This window comes from Ciona robusta, chromosome 14 (genome assembly GCF_009617815.1).
Source record: "Ciona robusta chromosome 14, ASM961781v2".
Classification (NCBI taxonomy): Eukaryota; Metazoa; Chordata; class Ascidiacea; order Phlebobranchia; family Cionidae; genus Ciona; species Ciona robusta.
The window spans coordinates 1,849,452-1,870,698 of record NC_143248.1 but is presented as its reverse complement, the minus strand read 5'-3'; the positions used below and the strand labels follow the sequence as shown (position 1 = coordinate 1,870,698).

At 33.8% G+C, this 21,247-nt stretch overlaps 2 protein-coding genes across 5 annotated transcripts in view; both read left to right on the top strand.

Annotated features, from left to right (window-relative positions):
* The window catches only part of LOC149724839 (protocadherin Fat 1-like), a 60,888-nt gene extending 43,226 nt beyond the window's left edge, over positions 1–17,662 (top strand). The window contains exons 25-53 of one of the 3 annotated variants that reach the window (XM_089892304.1): positions 491–677; positions 1,002–1,132; positions 1,528–1,669; positions 2,124–2,296; positions 2,706–2,829; positions 3,359–3,531; positions 3,869–4,026; positions 4,410–4,649; positions 4,982–5,147; positions 5,474–5,611; positions 5,895–6,048; positions 6,143–6,243; positions 6,443–6,575; positions 6,943–7,079; positions 7,406–7,504; positions 7,839–7,989; positions 8,192–8,361; positions 8,808–9,297; positions 9,716–9,955; positions 10,324–11,764; positions 12,153–12,356; positions 12,687–12,949; positions 13,260–13,493; positions 13,768–13,877; positions 14,178–14,297; positions 14,920–14,989; positions 15,162–15,193; positions 15,698–15,924; positions 16,217–16,557. In XM_089892304.1, the coding sequence (XP_089748430.1) occupies positions 491–677; positions 1,002–1,132; positions 1,528–1,669; positions 2,124–2,296; positions 2,706–2,829; positions 3,359–3,531; positions 3,869–4,026; positions 4,410–4,649; positions 4,982–5,147; positions 5,474–5,611; positions 5,895–6,048; positions 6,143–6,243; positions 6,443–6,575; positions 6,943–7,079; positions 7,406–7,504; positions 7,839–7,989; positions 8,192–8,361; positions 8,808–9,297; positions 9,716–9,955; positions 10,324–11,764; positions 12,153–12,356; positions 12,687–12,949; positions 13,260–13,493; positions 13,768–13,877; positions 14,178–14,297; positions 14,920–14,989; positions 15,162–15,193; positions 15,698–15,913 (5,997 nt within the window). In that variant the 3' untranslated portion in view covers positions 15,914–15,924; positions 16,217–16,557. Of the gene's footprint in view, positions 1–490; positions 678–1,001; positions 1,133–1,527; positions 1,670–2,123; positions 2,297–2,705; positions 2,830–3,358; positions 3,532–3,868; positions 4,027–4,409; positions 4,650–4,981; positions 5,148–5,473; positions 5,612–5,894; positions 6,049–6,142; positions 6,244–6,442; positions 6,576–6,942; positions 7,080–7,405; positions 7,505–7,838; positions 7,990–8,191; positions 8,362–8,807; positions 9,298–9,715; positions 9,956–10,323; positions 11,765–12,152; positions 12,357–12,686; positions 12,950–13,259; positions 13,494–13,767; positions 13,878–14,177; positions 14,298–14,919; positions 14,990–15,161; positions 15,194–15,697; positions 15,925–16,216 lie in introns of all 3 variants that reach the window. The other 2 variants (XM_089892303.1, XM_089892305.1) reach the window with 2 other exon arrangements.
* Positions 17,663–18,113: 451 nt separating this feature from the next.
* The window catches only part of LOC149724837 (cytoplasmic dynein 2 heavy chain 1-like), a 58,078-nt gene continuing 54,944 nt past the window's right edge, over positions 18,114–21,247 (top strand). For both annotated transcript variants that reach the window (XM_089892307.1, XM_089892306.1), the window contains exons 1-4: positions 18,114–18,400; positions 18,791–18,934; positions 19,270–19,429; positions 20,569–20,718. In XM_089892307.1, the coding sequence (XP_089748433.1) occupies positions 18,224–18,400; positions 18,791–18,934; positions 19,270–19,429; positions 20,569–20,718 (631 nt within the window). In that variant the 5' untranslated portion in view covers positions 18,114–18,223. The remainder of the gene's footprint in view (positions 18,401–18,790; positions 18,935–19,269; positions 19,430–20,568; positions 20,719–21,247) is intronic.

The following is a 21,247-nucleotide window of genomic DNA, read 5'->3' as shown; positions in this document are numbered from 1 at the left end:
AGCACTTGTAAGTATTAAGACCAGACACATATAGAATGTTTGTATATATTTAGAACTAGCATTAAAAAAGGAGATATTATTTAGCGAGTATAGTAAGATAAATCTCTAGTAATGTTTTCACCCATTTGTGGCTTGCTATAATACCTCATCCATATATAGAATAGAATGGTTTAATGCCCGTGGTCACTAATATATGTTGTATCGTATGTATAAAAAATCTCCAATAGTTACCCACAAAGTAAATAACTTGGTAACTCGTAAGCTGGCACGAGGTGTATAAAACAAAACACCTGTGTTATAACGAATGTCGTTTTCCGGCCACGCGAGGATAAAGTAAGATGCATACATTCATACATAAAATACCCTGGCAGTGATTCAATGGGCATCAAATTTAGGCCCGTGTTATATTCCTTCTTTTAAATTAAAGCCTATTACCCTGCCGACTAAAACAACAAGAATTCCAAAAAATAAATATAAATTTTCCACTCAGATTGGTGCACAATCAACCAGTACCGCATCATTTTCAATGGAAAGCGAAAATTTCAACTCTGATTTGTTCACCATTCACCCAAACTCTGGTGTCATCACAACCACACAGAGTATTGACAGAGAAACAATAGCAGTTGGACATAATGTTGCTTTGGTTCAATTCTACATCACAGTTACAGATGAAATTGGTAAATACCTGTTTAATTTAATGATTTCTTTCTTTTATTTATGTCTACTTATAATATAGTCTACAAATAATAATTTTCCTAATAATATTTAACAGTTTTACAAGATAAAAAAATTAAATTTTTCAATTTTTGTTGTCGCAAATTAAACACATACATAAAATGAAATGATTGTATAAACCTATTTCACTGTAGGTATATTGCACATAACAAAATTATGTTAAACTATTAATTATAAGTTAATTTAAATTGCATATTCTGTATGTAGTATCATATACACAGCTTACTTGTTGTGTTCACATTCATTCACTCACTTTAAATTCACAGGTCAAATAAACAGAACATTAGTCTCTGTGAAGATTACAGATGTAAATGACAATCCACCAGTTTTCTTGCAAAGTAGTTATGGAGCTGTACTTGTGGTAACAGAAGCCGAACTGTATTCTAAAGTCTTACAGGTACTAATTTAAGAAATGTTTCTAATTTTTAGAGTAACTATATCATTTTAGGTTCAGATATTAAATTGGCCATAAATCCTATGTTTGCGTGCTACTATATAGAATGTAGCAGGACAGTATTATATTTTAAACTGCATAAAACTGTTATAGTAAAAGTTTTAAAGAACAGCACAACAAGTGTGATTAAAAATATTTTTAAAAAACGAATAAAAATGACAGCAAAAAAGGACAAAATAACAGATTTTATAAATTATTTTATTGCAGGATTTTTTTATTGCAGGAGCATCATAAGCATACAGCTCCAACCAATAGCTTTTATAAGACTTTTAACATTTGGAAGTCCACATTTTTGCCTATACACCTATCTATATATAATCGATTATTTTCAAATACAGGTATCGACAAATGATTATGATTATGGGGTGAATGGTAGTGTGAGATACTCCATAGTTGAAGATCTAAACACAGCTAAAGAACTCTTAACACTGGATATGGACACTGGGGAACTGACACTACGACAAAACCCACAAAGACTCAGTGAGTTTTGAACATTTCTTTCAAAAGATACCATAACAATATCATTGCAGAGTTTTAATGTGAATATTATTTCGTTTATGGAAAAATAGGTTTCCAAATTTACTTTCTGATAAATAACATTTGCATTGGCATTATTTTGCATTTTGTTATACCTAAATCTTCTATTTATTTGGTTTAAATAAATGAATGTAACTTACTTTCTCTTCACGTGACTACCAGAGTTGTTATAACACAGGTGTTCTGCTTCATACACCTTGTGCCAGCTTATGAGTTACCAAGTATGTTACTTTGTTGGTTTCCATGAAATAAATTTAGTCCTACCAAAAACGGATTCATTTGGAATGAAAAACAATATTTTCCAATCTTAACCTAAAAGCCAAAGAACCCTAATCATTTTGCTTTCATTTTTTTACAATTTTACACAAATATTAAAAATTTTCCCACATTTTTTCAGGAAACCGTCAAGTTTTAAGTTTCTTTATAAGAGCTACTGATGGTGGAAGTGTGGAAAAACTAAGAAGTTTGACTTCTGTTTCAATTTATTTGACCAGTCATCCTGAGTCAGTACCAATATTCACACAGGATGTGTATGAAGCTACTATTGCAGAGAACCAAGTCAGCTCAAATGTAAGTTTTATAGGGTAATGGCCAGTTTAAACCTAAGTCCCTGTTCCCTAGTAGGTCTAGATGTAGGACCTTACTCCTGTAGATTAGAAAGTATATATTGGTATTAATTATGCAATTAATAGGATTTTGATGCTATGAAATGAAACAGACAAAAATCAAGTCCAACCAATTGTATAACAAAATATATTTATTTTGTAAATGGAATCGTCAGTTTAATATTCAAACAAAATCTTAAATCAATAAAGCTAATTTTTTATAAAATATTCAAAATTAAAAACATTGGAATCACAAGTAAATGCTATGGTACCTTAAACAGTATATTTCGGTGGCATCTGCTACAGACTTGAACCCAATTTTATTGTCAATTTTAAAATAATACAAATTTTAACATAATTGTTTTGAATTTCAGTTAACTACAGTCAAAGCAAGTGCAAATGGTACAGAGATAATATACAAGTTGGCACACCATTTCATTGACTCTTCTCTTGAAACAGAGGATGATTATGAATATGCTGAAGAAGACATGATAACTGGTAAATTACAAGTGTTTTAACAACTGTTGTTTTGTTGCTATATCCTGTCTTTTCGTTAAATTATTTCTAAATCTTCGCTACCGTAATCGAAGAGACAAATAAAGTTATATATGAAATTGCATGTCAGCTTCACAACAAGTGAAAATTTATAAGAAAATTCTTTTTTTTTGGTTGGATTAAAATTATGTTATAAGATTCACCTTGTCAGAAATTAAAATATTTAATATTCTCATATACTTTTATCCAACTTGTAAATTTACCACTATTTACCTAAAACTTAAATTAAAAATAGATTTAATTTTTGATCTTACCATATTTCACGTTTTAGTTTCTGTCTTTTTACCTAAACTACCGTGTTTTTATTTCCACTTACTTCATTTTCACTTAGTCCGACGCCGTGGCAAAGTGGTTAGCGCGCCTGCCTCTAACCAAGAGGTAATGGGTTCAAGGCAGGCCGCTGCTACCATTGTGGGCATATGTGTCCTTGGACAAAACACTTAATAACAATTGTTCTATATTTATTTTTTAGAACCACCCAACATAACAACAGAGCTTTACCCTGAAGCTGACATGTTTAGTGTTGACTCTGTATCAGGTCAAATATCATTGCTTAACCCAGTGGACAGAGAACACAAATCATCATACGAAGTTACAGTACTTGCATTCGTCAAAACTACCCCAGAACTTGTAGCTTCAGCTAAGGTAATGTAGAACTGGAAATTCACTGTGGCATATGGCAATTTTATAAAACATGCCAGGGAAAAATTAAAGGTTGTGAATGTAGTTAGGTCTATAATTAAGGAAAACCTAGAAATCTGTCATTTGCCATAAGCATATAACTTTCTGTTGCATTTAATTATTATTGTATATATATATATAAATCTGCAATATTAATATGGTGCTGTGGCTCACTGGTTAGAGCGCTTATTGTAAGCAAAGAATGCGCAGTTCAATGCTTGATGTTCAATGCTTGATGTTATACAAATTTGTTTGTGTTTTGCTAAAATGTAAATTTAATCATTAATTTTTATTCTTTTAGGTGCAAATACGAATAACTGACGTGAATGACTATTCTCCCACATTTATGTCATCCAATTATGAAGTGTCAATCACTGAAGGACTACCAGCTGGTCAAAATGTTGTACAAGTACATGCTGTTGATAAGGATAATGGAGAATTTGGAAAATTTACTTACAGGTAAGAATTGCATTTAGTATTGTTGTTACAGTTGCACAATAAGCACTTGAATGTAGTTTTAATATCTGGTATATAGGAATTACCAGTTTTATACCTTGAACAGTCAACATGAGACGTATGAGTTTAATAAATTATAATATTAATGTAAACGATTATATTAGTATTACAATAACAGCAAGCATAAGGTGTATGGGTGCACTATATATGTATGAAAATCAAGAAAACACTGGTGTTATTATTTGACAGTAAGCATTATGTGTTTGAATAAACCATATGTCTGGTGTGTAAGCTGACATTAAGCTATGACTGGAGTAATGCCCAATTTAACTACAAGCCTGAAAACTTGCATTTAAACCAAATTTAATTTTAACTTTCTTTTATAGCATAAAGTCAAGCCCCACCAACAACAACACAAACTTTTTCTCTATCGATCCCAAAACCGGTTTAATCCAGTCATTACTGCCTCTGGATCGGGAAATCAAACCGTTTTACACTCTTACTGTACAAGCAATTGACTTGGCTGGCAACAATGGTACAACTACTGTTAATATTAATGCAGTTGACATTAATGATTCTCCACCTGAGTTTTCTAGGAAGAGATACACAGTCACTATATCAGAAAGGTTGGTACTTTGTAGATAGTTTTAGAAATTTCATGTAAATCATACTTTGTAGAAATGTAGAAAGTTTTAGAAATTTCGCGTAAAAGCCTGTGACATACACAATGAACTTAATGTGAAAATTTTTATGCAAAATTTCAACAGTTTCTATATTTTGTGGCATTTATGCCATTTTTCCATTTGCACAGTCAATTTTAAGATTTAAACTAGGTATTGTAAAATGTGTATAAATGTAGAACCAATTTTTGTGCATTTTTTTCCTATGTTTTTTTTAAATGAAACTTTAAAATCGCGTTTTGGTCATGGATATCTCATAACATAGAATTATATTTCAGTGTCGATGTGGGGTATTTGTCCAGAAAATTTATGCGAATTTCTGACAATGATACCGCACTAAGTACCAATATTCAAGTCTACATAACAGTTGGTAACTCAGATGGAAAATTTGCTGTTGTAACTAAATGTCAAAAACAAAAGAATCTTGTAACTGCTGGCCTGCAGGTATATATTGGTGCTTTTAATTTATAAATAGTATGACATTGCTAGGTGAAAAAAATATACTGTATAACTATTTTCATGACTAAGTTATAACATTTTTTTTACAAAAGTTACATTTTTGCATACACATTTTTTTGCATATGCTTTATATACACATTGACAGAAGTTTTTAAGTTTCAATTATCAAACAGTTGTTTTTCTGGGGTAATGAGCCAAATCTAGGCTAAATCCCAGGACCTCACCCATACAGAATAAAAACAAATCAAAAAGTTATTAAATTAAACCTGCTACCATATAGCATATGTTATTAAATTTTAAACATTTTTCAGGTGGTAACATCCCTGGACCGCGAAGACAAAGACCATTATGAGCTCACAATACTCGCTACTGATGGCTTGTATACTGATACAACAGTTGTTCATGTAACTATTGGGGATATTAATGACAATGCACCTGATTGTAGCCAGGTAAGAATAGGTGTAGGTATTTTATTTTTAAAGGTGCTGTAATCTGTAAGGGGACCATATGTTTGGGGGCTTTTAACCTTTTTATTTACAAAGGTATTAGAACAAAAAATTGTCAAATCTTTAAATTTGGTCTTAAATTTTTCCTTTTTTAAAAGTATTAAAATTAGTGTTTTATGATTTTTGGTTCTAAATTTGTCAGGCTCTAATGAAAAATCACATTACCTGGACTCTTAGCATACGGTATCCGGAAATTTTGATTTAATATTTATTTTCAATATTACAGTTGGAATACAGAGGTTTTGTTCGTGAGGATGCAGCAACTCAGACATTAATTCTCAATATTTTATCTACGGATGCTGATATAGGAGAAGCTGGCCGTGTTAGCTACCAGTTAACAGGAACCGGTTCTGACCAGTTTAATCTGGATCCTCGTACAGGTAAATGAGAATTATTTTAAATCAAAATTGGTTAAAAAAAATTTTTTGGTTAAAATTTATAAAAATAGAAAAACAATTAATTTTTTTTTCGCAGGCGAATTGCGAACTGCAAGGGCACTGGACCGTGAAATAACATCAGAATATTCACTCACTGCTATTTCTATAGATGGTGGGGATAAGCAGTGCATTAGCAAGGTAAGACATTCCATTCTATATAGAAGTACTAGACAAGGAACACAGAAAAGTGTAGGCAATAAAACTATACATTTTTAAGTTTTGAAATTTTGCATTAAAATTTGCATGAAACAATGCTTTAAAAATTTAAAGAATATTAATTAAAATATTTTGACTTTAAAATGATTTAAAATGATCATACAAATTTTGCACATCTCAGGTCCACATAACTGTTGAGGATATAAATGATAACCCTCCTATATTTGTTCCAACATCACTGAGGCATTCAACACGTGAAAACACCCCAACTAATTCATCTCTGCATAGAGTGGTTGCTTTTGACCCAGATCAAGGTACAACTCATGCATTATATTATTACATGGTGTAGAGACCATGCTTATTTTCTTTCAATTAAATTTAAATATGTTTTTAACTGCAAGCGTGTTAACAACTGTTGTTTTGTCGCTATATCCTAACTTTTTGTTTAAAATATTTCAAAATTTTCGTTAGCGTTATTGTAAAGACAAATAAAAGTTAGCATTATTCAAAAAGTTTTTTTTTTGTATTTATGCAACTATAAAAGTCCTAGTTTTAAATATCATTAAAGTAGTTATCACAAATAATAAACAAATTGCATTTTAATGTCATTACATTTAAAAAAAACAATTGTAAATTTTTTGTCTGACATGCCACTGAAAATAATTAATTTTTTCCACACAGGTTTAAATGGTTCAGTTACATACCAGCTTCGAGATAATATGAACAACCAGTTTAGTATCGAATCCAAAACCGGTGTGCTGGTTTTGAACAAACCACTTGACAGAGAAACAGTTCCTTCTTATCAAATCGAGATCATTGTAAGTTTTATTTTTAATAGAGTATAGAACTTTTTCAGTGTATAGGCCATTTTGTGCATAGGAGTATAAGCATAGTTTAAAATAATAATTTTTTAGTGGATAACTTAAACAATGGCTAGGTATAAACATTTTATGTGCATTGTCGAGTTATAACTTGTGCGCCTATATACTGTATTTATACACCTCATACTCAGTGTCAAGTATAAAATGGGTATCTTCTTAGACACTAGATCAACATGGTTTATTTTACCTTATACTATTTTACTTCAACAAATATTCGTGAAGAATTTTAAACTTAATAAATACATCATTATGACATCACACAGGCAATTGATGACGGCACAATGCGAATGTCCACCACTGATATTCTACATCTACAAATACTTGATGTGAATGACAACCCTCCGATTTTTGACTTAAACCAGGTTAGTTTCTTATTTAAATAAATCAAGTAGGTTTTTTAAAGCAAAAAGTTTTAAATTTTTAATACATAAAATGCTTCTTTTTATATTAATACACAATGAAATGTTTCGTTTATAATACTGTATTAAAAATCTTATTTTGGATATTGTAACAAAACAAATGTTACATTTTCACATCACACTGTACTAGAAAATATTTTGTTTTGCGAAAATCACATCACACTTAAATAAAATGTGAAATGTTGGTCAGCAAAATAACAAACTTCAAAAATATCTGTACACTGAGTAAGATTCATGGCAGAATATATCACCACTGTAAAAATTTCTCTATTCACAGTACAATACTGAGTTTCGTGAAGATGCCAGGGTTGGCTTGGTTGTATTACAAGTTTCAGCACATAGTATTGACAGTGGTGCAAATGCAAAACTACGTTATTCTATCACACACGGAAATGAACATGGAAAATTTGTAATCAATCAGGACAGTGGTATGTTATGATAAAAAAAAAAATTATGTTTATTTTTTTAAATTATCATTTAATGTTTTTAAGATACTCAACAGTTAAGTTTGTTTTTAATTTTTTTTGTTTTTTAAACAAATTCTCTTAATCTTATTTGTTTTTTTCGGTATATACTTATTTTGGGTATAACTTTATAATTTTTTATTACAAATTGGCATTATTTTTGCAGGTGAAATTCGTCTCATTGCAACTGTAGATTACGAGAGTGACCAAAGCTATGTGCTCACTATATCAGCAGCAGATAGAAGTTCAAATCCTCTATCTAGTGAATGCACAGTTCGCATAGCAATTATTGATGTGAATGATAATGCACCTGTTTTCACTGCCACCAGTTATGAGGTAAAATTTATAACTAATGCTACTTTTCTGGCGCATGGCAAAGTGGTTACCGCGTCTGCCTCTAACCCAGAGGTAAAGGTTCAAGGCTTGTCGCTGCTACCATTGTGGGCGTATGTGTCCTTTGGCAAGACATTTAACGGCAATTGCTCCAACCCAGTGGTCACTAATGGATTTACCACATGATCAGCCATACATTAAAAAAATAAAAAAATACCTCAAAAAATAGTTACCCACAAAATAATATACATGGTAACTCGTAAGCTAGCACGTTATTTTAAATTTAGCCAACACAGGACAAATTTTCAATGTATTTTACCATAGTCCCTTCTACTGAATAATGCAATACATATGCACCTGTCAAACTTACTTAAATACAGGAGAGGCTATAATGGTTAGACACACAGTCCTGAATCAAATTTTAATGTTTATTTTAATCACATTTTCAGATTGAAATATCGGAAGACGCTGAAATTGGGCGAACAGTTACTACAGTTTCTGCTACAGACAAGGACAGTGGGGCAGCTGGCAATATTACATATACCCTTGGTTCTAATACATCCCCATTCAAAATTCACCCTGTAACTGGTGCAGTTACAATTACAGAGCCAGGAATCGACTATGAGACAAAACAGTCGTTTTCCATCCAAATTTTCGCAACTGATCACGGCTTACCCGCTCAAAGTGCTGAAACTACTTTAGTGGTGACAGTCACAGATGTCAATGACAACCAACCATCATTTATAGTTACACCCCCTCCCAATGCTGATAGTGGTAGTGTCCAATGTTCGGAAGATGCCACAAACTGCACAGTATTTGCACATGAGAGCTCCAGTAACTCTGTTGTGCATGGTGTTGTCAGTTTGAATGCCACAGATGCAGATGGTGTTAACAATGGACAACCTTTTAGATATCGAATCATGCCTGGAGCCTCTTCAGGTAATTTGGAATATTATATACTCCATATTGTTACTTTGTGGACATTTTATCATTGAATATGTAAGCCCATTAGGTCACAATTAGACCAATCATTATGTTTAAAAAAAAAATCTCGCTTACAAGTAAAATACATGGTAGCTCTTTTCCGGCCCTGCGACGAAAAAGCAAGTTACATTCATTCATTTCAAATGTCTGATAACTGGCTTAAAATCACTGTTTTACTATTAAAACTATTTATAAACTCAGCGTAAAGTTAAAATGTGCAGCACATTTTAATGGTCATAGGTCATACTGCCTTGTGGTAAAGTAGTTAAATTGCTTGCTACACTTATAGACCACTATAAAGACTAAAATAAATCAGTAATATTTATTCATTCATATATTTTAAATAAAAAAATAAACTAATAATAATTTTTAGATCTGTTTTACTTGGATGATCAAAATGTCCTCAAATCTCGCCAACCATTGCGACTTAATGACGCATCCCAGAATCTCAACTCCCAAAGATTAGTACATCAGTTGTCATTGGAGGTGAAGGATTCAGGATCCCCGGCTCCTCTCACATCCGCTCCTCTTCTTCTGAACATCATTGTGCTCAAGGAAAGCCAGTATGCTCCACAAATGACTTCTCATTATATCCACGTCAGTGTGTTTGGAGGTAAGTTGCTTTTTCATCTGAATTCATTTTACCAAAAAAAATATGAAAAAAACAACAAAGTTATATACGTTGTTACCCTTAAGCGGACTGTATGAAACAGAAAACCTGTGTTTGTAGGTAAGATGTTGTATCTTCTGAAGTCTTTTGAAAAGTTAAATACGTGTCAATTCTTAAGAGGGCATGAGGTGTATGAAACAGAACACCTTTGTTGTAAAGACTGTCGTTGCCCTCCTTACACAAAGATAAATAAATTACATTTATTCAAGTGGAAAATTTGTAATACCAACTACATCCCATTTATTGTAACTTTTGGTATAAAAAAAACATTAAATTAACTAAGTAGAGTTAATTATACGCTGTATTTATAGATGAGTTCTGTGGAGGTCAAATCACTCAGAGCTTACACGCCACCGATCGGGACTTATTTGATGAAGACAGACTTCGTTTCTCTCTAGCGACACCTGACGACTTTGAAAGGTTTTTAATCTACCCCACCAGTGGCGCTATCATCTCAGAATCTCCATTGCAAACTGGCACGCATGATATATCGGTTCGTGTTAGCGATGGAAGCCGTTTTAACGTGGCAGCCATACCGGTTAAAGTGACAGAAATAACACAGCTTGCACTTGAAAACAGCGTCTCCATCTCATTTGTTGGTATACAAGATAAGGAGCAATATCTTGCCTTATATCACTCACTCTTCATTGACCAATTGTCCGTTAGTGTTCTTCCAAATGGATTTAACAGGGAAAGAGACTTGATGGTGATTTCGTTACAGTCAATTGAAGATAGAGTTGAATTGCTATTTAGTGTGAAAAGGCCGCCACCAGATACATTTTCACGAAGTTTTTATCAATCAAAACGACTGAAATCAAGCTTAGAAACCAACCGAGAACTCATTGAAGAAAAACTAAGAGTCGAAGTTTTTAGCATTGAAGGTACTTCTTGTAGTAACACCCAATGCACGCAAGGAAAAAAGGCAAAATGCAGACAAGTGCCTTCATTAATCCCATACAGTAAAACCAACCCTTCTGACCCAGTTTCGTCAATCAGTTGGTCACTTGTCACCCCAAAATTCACCCGTCAAAGCGAATGTATTTGCCCCCCTGGAACAGTAAGCCCAACATGTGAGCCTGCGTGCTCAGATACACGAAACCCGTGCTCTGATGGCCTCTTTTGCACTCCTGACCTGACAGAACCTAACAAGTATAGATGCTCCAACCCAATCCTACTACCTTCTGTTATGTCTTTTAATGGAAAATCTTCTGCAAATTACAAACTCAGCGGCAATATGAGACATACACCTTTCAGAGCAAATTTACGAATCCGTACATTCCAATCTAATGCAACTTTACTATACGCCACTGGCAACCAAGACTTTGCCCATTTGCAGACCTTTAATGGTTTGATAAAATTTTCCTTTGACTGTGGAAGTGGTCCACAATTTATAGTTCGAGACGCAGTAAAAATAAATGATGGACACTGGCACGACATCAATGTACAATCAGTCGGTCAACAGAACTCACCCTGTGGATTTCAAATTACTGTCGATCAAATATACACATCTCGGCTCTTAGCAAGCACTGGCCGTCAGAATTTGGACCTAACAGATGTCACATTAGGGGAATTCCCAAGCCCAGCAAGATCAAAGCGGAACAAGGGATCAAGAGAGCAGGAAAACAACATCCAGAGCGGGTTCAGAGGATGTTTGGAAGATGTGGAAGTAAACGAGGTTGATTTCATCAATCTTCCTCCCAACAGCAAGACATCAGGGATCACTTTGATCTCACTGGAAGATGTGGAGAACAGGTAAGAGATTGAGATGTCTCAAATGATGATCATATTTATCCTCATAACAGCTACCTCTGTTTAGCTTGTTCTTTTATATGTTTTTTACACCTAATGCCCATAGTTGAGTTTTATGTTATATTTTATACACATAAACTATTGTATATAGCTTATATTTTAAGTAAGCTTATTTATGTATTGTATTTTTATACACAGTACATATTAGACCCCTTCTTTTTACTTTATTTTTAATTTCCCTTTTTTAAAAATTTTAGTATAAATGGCTAAAATCTGAGTTATCAAGATCCAGGTTTATAACTACACATAGGCTGGAGTAACAGGTCTTATAAGCCCTAATTTGCCATACACTAGTCCAGCAACAGATTTTGATATAATTTTTGATTGACAGCTGTATGGAAAGAGTTGTTACAATGGGAGCATGTATGAAGAACCCATGTTTAAATGGTGGCAGTTGTTTTCCTGCTGCCGATGGCCACCATAGATGTGACTGCCTGTCTAACTTTGTTGGTGACCGTTGTGAAGTGCTAAACCCTTGTGGTGGTGAGCCATGTTTAAATAATGGAAGGTGTCTTGCTACAGGACGTGAAGCCAGGTAAAAATATTTCAAAATAGTTCATATGGCACAGTAGCATTCAAAGTAATATATCAAAATATATGAAGCTAGGTAAAGCTAGTTTTAATGTATTCTGTGATTTTAACTTTATTTTAAAAATATATTGTTTTAAAGAATTTGCTGAATAATATTGAAAGTAATAAGCTATATGAGTGTGATATTTGCTTGCAAGGTACTTCGTATATAACTTTGTGCCTAATTGATTTTTGTGATTCTTTTACTTGTTTTTTAATGTATAGCTGACAATTTAGACAACCCATTATGACCATTTGATCAGTAGCCTTTAACTTTGTAACTTTGTATTTCCAGCTGCCGGTGCAAGCCTGGATTTAGTGGTCACTTCTGTGAGGTGGTTGCTGGTTGCAAATCAAAGAAATGTCAGAATGGTGGATCTTGTGTAATAGATAGCAGAAGCCATCCATCGTGCTCATGCATGAGAGGTTGGTCTGGCAAGCATTGTGAGAAGAATGTTAATGAATGTCTTACACCATTGGGATTGAAAACATGCGGGAAGCTGGAGCATTGTTTTGACTATCCTGGTGGTTTCGCTTGCAATTGCTCAGCTAGTGGGGGTAAGTGGATTCATTCGGATGTCCAATTTTTTCATAAATATATATATATATATAAAAGTTTGCTTGGAGTACAATGTGTGTATAATATGACCTGTTTTACTAACAATATTGTATACAGTAATTGATTTTTTAATATAAAAACTGAGTTTTGAAGGAAGATACTTTTTAGTCAAAAAGTATATAATACAGTAATAACTGGCTTGCTTTTATATTAAAAAAAACAAAATGTATTGTACAACAGGCATAAATGCTTTATGCACCGTATGATAACATATGTAGCTATACTTAAGTAAAGTTGATTTTTTTGCAGATGTTGCACAAGATACAAGATGTAATGCATACCATGCACACTTGAAAACTGCTCCTAGTGAGGCAGGTCTAGGCATGCCCACTATTATAGCTATCATTGTGAGCTTTGTGGTACTGGTGGCCATTATAATCATTGTGGTTTTGCTAATACGTCGTCGTAGAAAAAAAACGAAACATTACAGAAGGGGTAGCCATCGGAGCAAGGAATTTGAACTTACAAATAGTTTTAATCCAGGTACGGGTACTGACTTTAGTGTATAAGTTTAAAACTTTAGCATTATCTATTTTGGTTTATTCAAATATTATGTAAAAACTGGATGAGTAGTTTTGGTTTCAGAACATTTTAGACATTGTTTAATAAAAATTTTTTTTTTTTTTTTTTAAATTTTTTTAAAATTTTTCTAAACTTTTACAGGCAGTATAGATATTGTTTAATAACAGCAATATTTTATAATATTTTGGTTAAATACAATTTTCTATTTTTTTTTTAAATTTTTTAACTTTTACAGACAGTATAAGGGACCAACATCCACCCCCACCAATACCAAGCCCACCAACTGGTTATCGACCAACATCTCGTGAAATGTATGGTTACGACTCCACCAACCATATTGATCAAGTAAGTACCTTATAATAAAAAAACAAAAGAAATAAAAAAGAAATGCAGAGCAGTTAGAATATCTTTATTTAGGCAGATTTAAAGACAAAAAATAAAAAAAAACGATTGTGAGCAATTTTAATCAGGAAAATCAGGGATAAATTGTGATTGCATTTTCTTTATTGTAGTATGCTTTAAATTTAATCATTATTTTACTGCAAAGCTATTTTTTTGTCACACTTTTTTTTTCTAAACTTCATTTCAGGTGTATTTAAACAAAAAATACACCATGTTTTAATAATTACAATTTTTATTTAACAGGAGCAGCGTAGACCTCTGTTCTGCAGAGTACAACCACAACCTGTAAGTCCATCATCTGTTTCAGATAATGACTCCATTAAAAAACCACCAGCTTCGTGGCAAGACTATGACTCACATAAGGTGTGTACAGTTTTTTTTTTAAGAGTTTTTTAAGAGTAAAATGTAGGTTTTCTTAAAGACATGAGAAAGGATAAAAGTCATTTATGTGTAGACTGTAGATACAGTCATAGCGTTTTCAATATTATGTACTCTTATATAGCTTTAATACAAATGTTTCCAAATTTTAAAAGTTAAAATATCTGGTCTTTTTGTAAAGGCCTGAGACAGTATTTTTGGAAGCTTTTTTTTTATGGGGTTTACAGCTTTATTTTTGTGTATTTTTATAAGTTGTTTCATAAATGGCCAGTCATATTAAAAGAACATTTAATTTTTAATAAGACTAAAAAAAGTGTACAAAACTTATATGCAGAATTTTAGATTCTCATGCGCTTATAAGCCACAGCAGTTTAAAACAAATAGAAAATGTTTTATTTATCCGTATAATATAAAATTTTTAAGTTAAAGTGTGTGTAAACCTAAAATTCCTTGATTGGATCCCATAGTAGTTAACTTATACAATCAAGTGTCCTCTAGTACTGGGCTGTGTAACCTGTATGTAACCTTAACCTATTAAACTCTGCTTTTCTTGTGCATTTTTACTCGCAAACTAACTTAACGCGGCTGACTAATCTTTCAAACGCAGTTTAACGGTTCAGCGTCTTCAGTTCAGACCAACTACAAGACCAGTGGCATTTCTATCAATGAACAACAAAGTAGGTCTTAATATATAGCGAAATTTAAAAAATACACCAAGCATGCTCTTATTGTAAAGTAGTGCAACCTTAGTGTAGGACTAACTTATTACCCTGCATCCCACTCTCCTCCTACCCCTCTTCTTTCTTTCTTTATTCTCTTCGCTCCTTTCAACACAGTTCTTCCACTTAGATCTACCGGAATCTTCCGACAGCGCGCACGAGGTAACTTTTCGCTCAAAAACTGCCTCTTACCACTCAAATGCACTTAGAATTCACAACTTATTTCTTTTTATGTAACAATGTACATGCACTGAACATGTGATATAACCAACCTTTTTACTGCATACTTTATACAACTTATATTTTTCTGCATTTGTGTTATATCCATACTTTACCATTCTTACCTGTTTAAATCTGTCACTTCAAAGAGATAAATTTATACCAGAACAGTTACAAAATCATTTATCAAAATTTTTCCATGCACCCAATTCCCATTCATTATCATTGATAAAACTGTCTTTTTACTATCATTTCATACCATAATGAATTAAAAAAAAGGGATAACAATGCATTTTATTAAAACTTATTATTTTAAACTATAATTCTTTTCTAAAACACAAAATTAGTCATTTTGTACGTATAAGATGTTGCATACTTCTTCAGTAACAAATTTTTCTTTAAATTTTACCAACAATGTACACTTTTTATTACGATTTAATATTATAGATTACGAATGGGACGATATGGTCCCCCCGCACCTTCCGTCCTTTGGAACCCGGTCCCACGGTGGCGCCAGCGACGTGCCAAGCTCACCCGACTCGCGAAGGAGCGTCAGCAGTCATGCCTCGCGTCGCAGTCGTCGTAGCGACCGCTCCAACGCACTCCCCGGACATTACTCGAGCAGCGCCAAGCGACGCAGAGAAAAACAACTCTTCCAGATGATCGATACACCAGTAAGAAAAAATGATAAGTAATGGGCTAACTCCAGCCTAAATCTTAGATACCCTAGCCTGCTTGGCTGTGGGACCTCACACCTAAAGAATCGAAAAGCATTATGCCATTTTTGGTGTTAAAAATAATCCGACCGTTTTTTTTGTGCTTAAAATATAGGCTACAACAGATGTTACAACCTTACCTTTATAAAATAAGATCTTGTTGTTTTTTTTTTATTAAAATAAAGTGACCGTTTTAAGTTTAAAATTACCGAAAGAAAAATTTCATAGAAATAATTGAATTTTTAAACAGATGAGGCCAGAAGACAAGATGCGAGTCCAGCAAGTCTTGAATGAAATAATGAACGAAAACGCTGAAAGTCTTCGTGGAAAAGACAGTCGTAACAGCAGCATCCGTAGCTCTTCATCTCGATATCGGCCGTCTCTTCCCCGCAACGAACCTCTTCCTCCCCCGCCTCCGGAGCCTGTCTCCCCAACTCCTTTGGAGGACTCTTATCCTGCTCATCAGCGGAAGACAACCTGCTCCACAAGTGATGAACCCATGTCATCTTCGTCATGCCGCCCCTCTGGATCAGATTCCGACTCCGCTCCTAGGTCCTCCGGATCAGAAAGACTCCCACCCCCTCCCACTGATCATGAACTTCGAGTCCTACAAGAAGAAGACGAGGACACAGAACTGGATGCGGACCTCCCACCTCCTCTCGCTAACGAATCTTACTCCTCGCTCCTGGGAAGACCTTTTGATGTAGGAGTACCAACTCCCGCCGCAGTGCGGAGCACAAAATTTCATCCGGATCAGTATCTTTACCGCCATCACCCCTCAGACATCAGTGAGACATCAGGATCAATCCCTGGAAGCTCTTTAAGTCTTGATGTTGCAGATTTAAACCGAAGATTGATGATTAATGGAGCAAATCAACCCCAGTATTCACATTACCTCCCAGAACCCACCCCACCCCCACCACTCAGACATGACAGTGAACGACTGGAAATGTCATCATTATCCGAAGCAGAAGAAGATGATGAACTTATCCCGGCCCCAGACCAGCGCCAGAAACGCCGCTACATCAGTAACGGTCGTCCTCCAATTGATCCCAAATCCCGATCTTTCCGTCGCCCGAAAAAGTCCGGAAACAGAAGTTACAAAAGAACTGAAAACCCTCGTCCTCTTCAAGTAGAACAACATAAACTCCACTCAAATGAAGCCTTACCAAGGGGAAACTTCTTCAGGCCTGTAAGCAGCGAAATAGGTTACATTGATGACGCCGGCGGAAATGACATCACTCTCATCTGATCTGCTGCTAACGTCATTGGGAATTCCCCGCTTTTATTATCGCCACCAAACGCTGTTAACTTATTCTACGCGTAAAATTTTACTCGCGCCTGTTTCCACTGTGCATACAGTAACCGGCACTCGCCAAGTAACGTACTCATATAAAAAGAGGCTGGCGTACGACCACAGCCTCGTACACTACATTTTTACCCCAACAAGACGTTTTTACAAGTTTCACGCAAGTCTAATTATAAGTTGTAGTTCATTTCGTTATTTTTCGTACTATTTTCGTTATATTTTGATGTAATTATGTTGGGTGACAGCCCTACTTCAAACACCTGCTGTATGAACAACTTTGGGTTCTATGCTAAATGTACAATGTAAGCTTCGCTATAATCTCGTTTTAATGATTTCCACGCATAGCGTATTCTTGAAGCTTTGCAAATAAAACAAATCGATATGTAAGGTCTTGTTTTAATTCCAAAAAGCAGGTTATTTTTAAGGACTTCTATGTTTGTTCGATGCCAGATTAGCTTAACAACAATATTTTATTTTGACAGCGAAAAACCAGATCGGTTTTTCAAAAGGGTCTACACTTATTTAGGCTTAGTTGAGCACAGTAGCATGGACTAAACACATGAGTAATATCACAATAACGATTTTGTACAGGCTCATAAGATGACAAAGATCTGTACTTGAATTTGAAAGAAATAAATGGAACAAAGATTTTGAAAATTGTTTTAATCATATTCAGATACATTGTTAGAGACTTAAAATGTGCTTAAAAGATATAAAATGCGTGTGTAAGGTGCTTAAAATGTCGGTTACTGTTGACCAACAAGAACATAACGTATAAGACAAATGCGATTTCCATGACTGAAATGATATTTTTATGATGCAGGGAAACGATGTCATTTTATTTCAAGCGGTTCCTAAGAATGCGAAAATCATTCTGTTTACAAAATCTCTAATTTGGCGTTGTCGACTTTTTAGTTGAAAATACGTTGTTTTAGCGTGCCAGAATAAATGGCGAAGGATGAAAGAAAGGATTTCATCACCAAGTTAATATCTACCAACTTCAACAATCATGGGAATCTTAAATTCGCCAGTGAAACAGAACTGGACAGTTTTTTGGACGATGGAAATTGTTCGACTTTGGTGTCTTATCTTGACTCTGAGAAACAGATTCGTTTAGCAAATTCAGTAAGTAATTTTAACCATTTTAATTTATTTTATAATTAAATTTAGTTTGTAGATGAAATAGAATGTTATTACTGCTCAATTTTGTTATTTTTTCAAGTATGTTCAGTAAGTAAGATGTTATTGTTTTGTTCTTTGCATATTGTCATATTTAATTTAAATTGTTTATTTCGCTAAATAATGTTATATTTTAGGTTATTTTTCACACAGCATATAGTTAGTTTTCAACACAAACTTTTAACTTTTTTTCGAAGAAGGTATTCATAGAACGAAGAAGGTATTCATTTACTATCTAAAAAAAATACTCACCTGTTTTAACCTTTTGTTTATGGGTTTATTAATGGTACTGGTATATAACTAAAACTAATCACGAAAATAAAAACCCTTTTTCAGATAAGTGGGGATACAGCAAAGAAAAATGTCCTTGTGTTTTTTAAACCAAAACCTGAAACGATTACATTACAAAATCTTCATACAAATATTCTCATATCTTCAATGCCAGATGCTGTTAATGGCTTGTACCATAGTGTACAGAAGGTAAAGCAGTTTCCTCAGGATTGTTTTATTTTTAAAATAATTACAATTTATTGCAAAAAAATGATCTTGTATTTTACTTTTGTTGTGTTTTCTCTTGTTTTTTTTTGTTGAGTTTTTTTTGTTTATTTTCTTATACAAAGTTTAAATTAATGCCTTTTTATTTTATTTTAATTCTATACACAAACATCAAAACAAAGAAGTAAAAAATGTCTATTCCATTTTATAAAACAAATTTCATTTAGATATATATGAAATTTTCTAAATATTTCTGAAAAAATTTAACAAATAGTCTTTTAATAACGCACAACTGAATTCTATTTTCCCAAAAATTTTAGGTTTTTGCCCCAAGTTTGCTGAAAGACAACACTAAAGGATCTCTCAACCCAAACCTACAGAAACTTCTGGTTGATTTGGAGCAGAGTTTGGGAACCACGATTCGAAAATCTCAGTCCAGTAGTCATGTTGATAAGAATCAACCTGAGGAAAATACTTCAGGTAGGCTACCTTTATGTTAATAATGCTGTATTTACCAACATAGGCGTAAAGTTTTACTAAACGTTAGGGTTGCAAAAACCAGAAAAAAAGGAAGTCCTCGCGCCGGTAGGCGCGAAAAAAAAAACGGTTTGCAACCCTTTGTTTTCGGTTTGCAACCCTTTAAATATGTGCTTTGTAAAAGCTCATACAAACGTAAACGTATTCAGAATTACGTAGGGATGAGACAAATTAAAATTACGCGCGTTCGGCGAGTCCGTGTAATGAGAAACAGTCGAATCCGATTGCCTGGCGAGTGACGTCACAGTAGCTATGTCGCATGCGCCTTTCGTCAAGCCCGCACGAGTGTGTGGTTATCTTACAAACGAAGACCCGTCCGTCGGAAATATTAGGTTTCCAGAACGAAATATCGCTGAAATAAACTGCCTAAATCGTTTCCAACACTGCTTTATATTTATATGCAATGTTTTCCTCAGGCAAGCAGCATATTTATTACGAAATAGTAGGGATTCACATGTGGATTCATTGCATTATAATAGCGGTTGTTTGAACCTGGCAATTGATTACGACATAATAGCGATTCACACGTTGATTACTGACGTCACAATAGCGATTCACACGTGAATTATTTAGCAAACAGGAGTTTAAATACCAGTTGAATGCATTTGTGTCGTGAATGACGCATCGGTATTGACATATTTTAACGAACGTAAACGAAGTTTGTTCGCAGTAATAATGGCGTCTTCGTTTGGTCGAACGTAATTCCTTACGCATTATTAGTATTGAGAAAATCAAAGGGTTGCCGGGCAACCCTGCAACCCCGTAACTTTACGCCAGTGTTTACCAATGCTAGAATAAATGAATGTAACTTGCTTTATTGTTGCTTGGCAGGACAGCTAAAGCAGTTATAACTTGTTCTGTTTCATATAACTTGTTTTGTTCTGTTTTATAACTTGTTCTGTTTTCATGGGTGTTTTTTTAACTTTTATATTAAGACCCTCTTACTGTTTTTAAAGATATCTTTTTTATGCAATAAGTTTAATACAATTTTTTTTTTTATAAATAAATGTTATTTTTTGGCCCATTACGGCACAGATTTTGGCCCATTACAAAATAGTTTGAAATTTTCCTTATGTATCTAGGTATCCTTACACCACTGGATGAATGCAAATACTGGCACGAGATTAGTTTATCCGGATCTAGACTTGATGTACAAGAGAGAGCTCAACATTTTCTTGAATATCTAAAACCTCTCGAATCACAATTCCAAAGCATTGACAGTTTATCTCTTGGTATGTTTAAAGCTATTAGTTAGTTTTATTTTTACTCTGTTTCTAAATTGTTTTCCAAAAACATTATTAATAAATTGCGATTTGTCTGGTAACAGCAGTGTCATAGCGCTGTCTCTAGACCAGAGGTTATGGGTTTGAGACTTGACATTTTCATTATTATGTGCATATGTCTTCTTAGACCAGATACTGTATTTAGGAATGCACATTACAGAATAATCAGGTATTTTAGGATATCCTAGAATACTTTATTTCGAATCTAGAATTCCGAATCTTGAATTTCGAATCTTGAATTTCGAATCTTTTTATATTTATAGGAAAAAATAATTTTACCCACATAAGTTAGTTTATAGACTCTTTAATAGCAGCCTTGTTGGATCATGAGCTCTAAAATGATCAAAAATTGTAGTATTAGGTAGTTTTTGCGTCATGAAAAGTATAGCAGTCTATAAAAAGACGTTCCAAATCTCGTAATTAGATTCGAATACAAAAGGATTCGAATCTCATGGATTTGAAATTCTGTAATGTGCAT